The following is a 6,557-nucleotide window of genomic DNA, read 5'->3' as shown; positions in this document are numbered from 1 at the left end:
GGAGAAAGACACGCTCTTCCAGGCCTATTTGTTGCACAAGCAAATAATAGTAAGGAACAAAAGTTGTCACAAGAAATGCAGAACCATGAGCAGTCCAGGAAGAATTCTTTCCTAACAACTACCTTTCAACCAAACGTTTTCAAAAGAGTTTTCTGAAGTTTAGGGAAGGGGAGGGAAGCGGGTTGCAGGAGGAAATGATCTCCTCTTTGAGATCGTACACTCATATCAGATGTTGACATCTGTATATTTACATATTGCCTAAATGGGAGTGAGCAGAAACTGCCAACCCTTGTTTATATCTTTAAGAGTCTTCTAAATAGGAGGTTCTTTGCTTTGTGGTTTCCTTTCTTATCCACTGGAAGACAGCATAACTCTTATCTGTATGATGCTCAGATAAAGGTATTAACTGAATATCCATAGGGCACACTTTGGGCCAAAATCATCCTCCTGGGCTGTGGGCTTTGTGAGATGTGTAGTTGTAGCTCTCACATAAAACACAGATTTTGTTTTTTGTTTGTTTGTTTTTGCAGTACGCGGGCCTCTCACCGTTGTGGCCTCTCCCGTTGCGGAGCACAGGCTCCGGATGCACAGGCTCAGCGGCCATGGCTCACGGGCCCAGCCACTCCGCGGCATGTGGGATCTTCCCGGACCGGGGCACGAACCCGTGTCCCCTGCATCGGCAGCCGGACTCTCAACCACTGCGCCACCAGGGAAGCCCTGAGATGTTATTAATTAGAGGATTGCCCACTGTCAGAAAGTACACGTTTGCTCAGATTCATCAGAGAAATGTGCACGAAGGCCAAACAAAACCATTTCTGGATATTTTTTAAAAACTGTGAATCAGTAAAAATGAATTTCTTTCTTGAAAATGCAATGTAAAGTATTATTCTATTTGAACTAATCATGTGTCTGAGCATCACCTGATGGGATGTTGTGTGGATGTCTGTAGCTAACCTTACAGTTTATCTTTAAAATAAGAAAATATACCACACTTTTATCACAGAACTTCTCAGGGAAAACACTTTTTCTAATACGTACAAACTCCTATTGCAGGAGCAAGGAAAAAGATCTATTTGAGGAAAGAACCATTGGGTAAGGGTGGGAGCAGGTGTCAGGAAAAACTGTAAGACGCTGTATGTTCAGGCCATTCAGGATGGCTGCTCTCTTGCTCTCTGTCCATCCCTTGCCCGATCAGGGCTGCTTCACCTACACCCTATGCATACGACTGACCTTCCTGCGTAAGTGCCCCAGGCCCCAGCTGGTGATTGTTCTCATCGAAGGGGCGGGGAGGTGCATGCCCTCCGCTGGTTTCCCTGGTAACTAATGAGTTCACCTGACGTCAATCCCCATATAAGTGGCATCCCCTCCCACAGCAAAGACTGCCTCCATGTCCTGCCACGTCCTGCCTACCTTGTACCGGCACATGGTACGGTGTCACTCCAGGACCTTGCTTCAGACATGTAAGCTCCCCCATCCATTAAACCACTGATGTCTCTGTTGCCAGCTCCGGGCTCTTTCTTCGGTCTTGAAGCTGGGCAAGCACAGGGCTTGTAGGCTTGTGGGGTGCAGCCCAACAAACAATGAAATGGGTGAAAAAGAAATGGTATCTTGGGCTTCCCTGGTGGCGCAGTGGTAGAGAGTCCACCTGCCGATGCAGGGGACACGGGTTTGTGACCCGGTCCAGGAAGATCCCACATGCCGCGGAGCGGCTGGGCCCGTGAGCCATGGCCGCTGAGCCTGCGCATCCAGGGCCTGTGCTCCGTCAAGGGAGAGGCTGCAACGGTGAGAGGCCCGCGTACCGTAAAAAGAAATGGTATCTTGTGTTTGGCACCATTTGGGGGTATCTGTTTCTGAAAGGGCTTGCACCTCCATATTTTGAGTTATTTTACAATTCAATAAATTGTAGAAAGCCGATAGTATCAATAATGCAGGTAATTCTTGCTTACAGAAATGCAAATAAACTTGTTTGATGGAATGTAATTGATTATTGCTGTGGCTATTTACCAGTGTTCCTGACCAGCTATAAGCCCTTTGAATTCTCCTTGGAATCAGTCTACCATCTTTTTGTTCCCTTCTTAATTAATGAGTGAGATTAATTGTTTACAAGTGTTCATTTCATATTTTTTAAGTCATGATTTTCCTTTTTTTAAAATGATATCTTAGGAGTTCCCTGGCAGTCCAGTGGTTAGTATTCAGTGCTTTCATTTCAGTGGCCCCAGGTTCAATCCCTGGTTGGGGAACTAAGATCCTGAAAGCCACACGGCGCACCACGCACCCCCCTCCAAAAAAAACAAAATGGTATCTTGAAACAGCAGGTAATGTAGGAATCTGTAACATTATATCATATGTCACCCACGTTTCACGCTGAACTTTTAAAAGAACACTTTTCAGTTTAATATTTTAAATAAAGTCTAACACACATTATCTTTTTCTTTTAGCTTCAGACAAGCTTGACTGAACCAATGACGTTATCCAAATCAATATCTCTTCCTCGCAGTGCATACTGGCATCACATCACTCGGCAGAACAGCGTTGGAGAAATCTACAGTTTGCAAGGCAAGTAACCGTAAAGCACCTCCTTTAGCTTCCTACAGGTGGACCACCAGCCACGTAAATTGCTTTGTATTTGCATTGCTTGCTTTTCCTCCATTTCCATTTATCGGCTGTCACTGGCCACAGTGGGAGCTCTGAGATTTACCGTGGCTTTGCTAAAGGTATCATTTCATAGACTCATGGTAAAAATTATCCCAAAGATCACCAAGGGCTGAGGACCCGCTTTGGCACAGGAATTTGACTAAAACATTATACAAAACATATTATCAGAAGCTAAAAGTAGCTAATACCAGGGTCTGTTTCATGCTGTGTTTTACAAAGGATTTCTTTCTTGGCATCTTGTTGCCATAATAGGATTGAATATCAGTTCAGGAGGCTGACTTCCAGCTCTGTGATGAAATGCTGCATGAACCTACTCATAGTTTTAAGGTTTAGCCAAAGCCTTGACATAGAAACCATATGGGAGGGTGCAGGGCAGGAGACAAGTGTAAGTAATTGTCGCTTCTGTATTTTTCCTAATGATAAAGCGTTGACTGACTGCTTAGCAGTTGAATCAGAGGAACAGAGAGCAGGTATTTGATCAACAGCAGCAGAACTCAGTTTCCGTGGTTTTCTTCCTATTTTTTCCCTTTTGTCCTAAATTCATAAACTTAACCTTCAGATAAAATATTCAGCCGCAAGAAACTAACAGCTGACCAAGACAGGAGGAAGCAGGAACTAAGGAAAATAAGGCTAAAAAAACACAGCTGAAAACACTCATCAAACCTTTTTTGAGCATAATAGGCTTGAACATACTAGGTACGCAATAAATATCTGGTGAAGGAATGGCCATCATAACCTTTCAGAATATTTTTCTTTTCATACATTAACTTTTGCTCATATTAACAACATTAAATGTTTTGACAAAAAAAGAAAAAATTTCTGTAACAAGCAAACTGAAATAGTGTATTTTTAAAGCAGTATTTGCCTGCCAGAGTTTCAAAGCTAGAATAATGGGATTTGATGAGTGGGAATGAATGACTAAAGATACATTCTGCAAGGAAAAGCAGTCAGAACCACGTTAGTCACTTTCAGAATTGCATTTTATATTTTAAATGAACCCTCTTATCACCAACTTGACTACCTGTATTTAATAGGTCCTTATTATCTTTTTGTATTATTTATTTGTATGAGAAAATCTTTAATGGCACAAGGATTAGAGGATTGAGAAAAGGAGGGGAACTGCTTTGACCGTTTCATTTGTCAGAAAGAGGAGACATGCTTCCATTGTTTTTTCTGCCCACAAATGCCAGTAACCACACACTAAAATCGCCCGAGTCATGATCTTATGAAGCTAATCTTGCTTGTTCCGGGGATTAGAAAAATTAGAAAATATGCCTTTAACGTAAGGTTGTTTTTATTTAAACATAAACATATATATGTAAATATTGATATTCAATAGAAGAAAACTAAAACTATGGGATATTTGAATAAGAGAATAAAAACAGTTAAATTTCTAAGCAAAAAGAAAGCAAGATGTTAATACAAATAAATTGGAAATGGGTTGGAACCACTGTACTGAAAACTTTGGGTTCTGACAAGGTGTCGGTTTGTAATCCCAGCAAATAAAAGACTGTAGTTTTCATGGTAACATACAGAAAACTTTTCTCCGAAGGTAGCATTAAGATTTAGACTGATGACTTCAGAAATAATGTCATAAGCACCCAACAAAAAAATACCAGAATGCATTAAATTGCTGAAAACATTGCCAGAGACTTGTTGGAGGACAGTAATGACTTACACAATAAAGTAGAATCAATAACTAATTAGAATTCTCTATGATTTATGTCACAAATATTAATTTCCAGTTAAGCGTTTCAAATGCCTTATTGATTACGATGAACTGTTTATTTATATGATCTTGTTGGCAAGGTAAAATTTACCTTCTAACCTTCCAGGTTCTTTAGCTGGTCTAATAATTAAATTGACATTAGATTAACAGGAGAAAAACAATTTTTTATATATATGGGAGTCCCATGAGAGCCAAAGGCAAGTCTGGCAACTGAGGCTTATATGGCATCCTGAGCTAAGGGAAGGGACAGGGGCCTGGGGCTTCCAAGGGGAGGAAGGTGAGTCACAGGACGATAAGAAGAGCAGATGTTTGGTAATTAACGGTTTGCCCTGCTACACTGATCGGTCATTCAGATAAAGTTATCTCCCTGTCTGAGCCAGGCCCCCCCCCGCGCCCCCCCCGCCCCCCCCGTCTAAATTCTTTTAGGCAATTAAGTGAGAGGTTAAAAGCTCCTCCTGAGTCTTTTGGACCTTGACTGTCTTCAGCTCAAAATAATCCATACACCAAAGTGGCACATTTTGGGGAGGCTCATTCCGAACCCCTTCAATCTCAATGTCACATTCTTCTTTCGTCGTTAGTTGTTGTTTTTATGTAACAAAAAATATGCATTGATTAAGGTAATTACTGTAAGTCAGATAAATATAGAATATACTCAATGTAGAGTACATTTCACTCTACTGTACGTTTATTTTTGTGTTGCAGACTTCTTAGAGCAATACATTTTGCCATTTTATATACCCCTCATATTGTGGTTATATCATATAGATAGAGATACAGATAGATAAATAGATTGTAGGTAGGTAGACAATATATAGGTCAATATAGATATAAATTTGTTAGTGATACTTTGACAATGATTTATTTTGTTCTCCTTTTGTTCTGCTGAGAGAGGTGGAGGGGCAGAGCCTTTGACCATGGTTTTTACTGGGGTGTAATCTCCTCAGCCTCTGCCCTCATGGAATTAGGGCAGAATAAAACTACTGAATCAAGAAAAATCAAAATAGCAACAACCTCATCACCCCTTCATGCACAGGTGCATTTTTTTCACTAAACTACATTTAAAAGTGTGGTTATTTTGCATCTCACTCTCTCAGTTGTGCTCCTTGAAGTGGCATCACCTCTTCTTTACAATGAGGAGAACATAGTCAAGCAACTATCATCATTGATCTTCCAGAGTCAAAGGAAAACTCTGGCGTTGGTGGGTGATATATCATCAAGTAAACTGCAGGTAGCATTGAGGAATAAAAATCCATCGTTAGAATTTTTTCACCATACTGTTAACATTCTAATTGTGAAGCTGAAATCAATATGAATTAAATTCAGCAGGCCTTCATTCAGAAGGTAAATGGGGGAAAGTTTTATATGCTTAAAGTTCAATAGATTGGAATTCATTAATAAGCAGTACACGTACTGGAACGGAAAAAAAATTCCCGGTGTGAAAACAAATCCATTACATATAAAGACTTACCTATAACTTCAATTGCCGGTCACCCTCAAAACTGCACTTTACTTGGTTTTACTGTATTCACTTCTGTTATCCAGTCTATAACCATAGAGGCAACATACACTGTAAAAGATTGACGTATCAATACTGACAAACTGCGTTTTGTTTGCTCTAATGTTTGGAAGAAAGGTGCAATATCAGATCTCTCCATGGTATTCCCAGAACAGCACTCTCAAAGTATGAGCTGTTATGGTTTCCCCAGTGTGCTCTAGCTCTCTGGAGTCAAAAAAATTGAAAAACAGAATGATTCCTCTTTAATAAGTACACACTAGCTAAGTACGAGGCAGCTGCTGTTTAAAATCTCTATCCTAAATGGCTGTGATGGGTTATGTCACCTCTTCCTGGAGAAGTCGTTAATAAAGACTTTTCTCGATTTTTACCAGGTAATCGGGATGATTGATTTGTATTAGAAAGTAATTTTTTATTTATGTTTCTCTAACTTCTGCATTTATGAAAAACATTTGTGTCAAAACACATTCTAGGGCTTCCCTGGTGGCGCAGTGGTTGAGAGTCCACCTGCCGATGCAGGGTACACGGGTTCGTTCCCCGGTCCGGGAGGATCCCACATGCCGCGGAGCGGCTGGGCCCGTGAGCCATGGCCGCTGAGCCTGTGCGTCCGGAGCCTGTGCTCCACAATGGGAGAGGCCACAACAGTGAGAAGCCTGCGTA

General features: G+C 41.0%; 1 protein-coding gene across 1 annotated transcript in view; it reads left to right on the top strand.

Annotated features, from left to right (window-relative positions):
- The window catches only part of DOK6 (docking protein 6), a 416,940-nt gene that overhangs the window by 345,468 nt on the left and 64,915 nt on the right, over positions 1 to 6,557 (top strand). Inside the window, exon 7 of the mRNA XM_007460866.1 lies at positions 2,439 to 2,556. Within this exon, the coding sequence (XP_007460928.1) occupies positions 2,439 to 2,556 (118 nt within the window). The remainder of the gene's footprint in view (positions 1 to 2,438; positions 2,557 to 6,557) is intronic.

Source organism: Lipotes vexillifer, unplaced genomic scaffold, assembly GCF_000442215.2.
Source record: "Lipotes vexillifer unplaced genomic scaffold, Lipotes_vexillifer_v1.1 scaffold564, whole genome shotgun sequence".
Lineage (NCBI taxonomy): Eukaryota > Metazoa > Chordata > Mammalia > Artiodactyla > Lipotidae > Lipotes > Lipotes vexillifer.
This window is presented reverse-complemented; position numbering and strand designations above follow the sequence as displayed.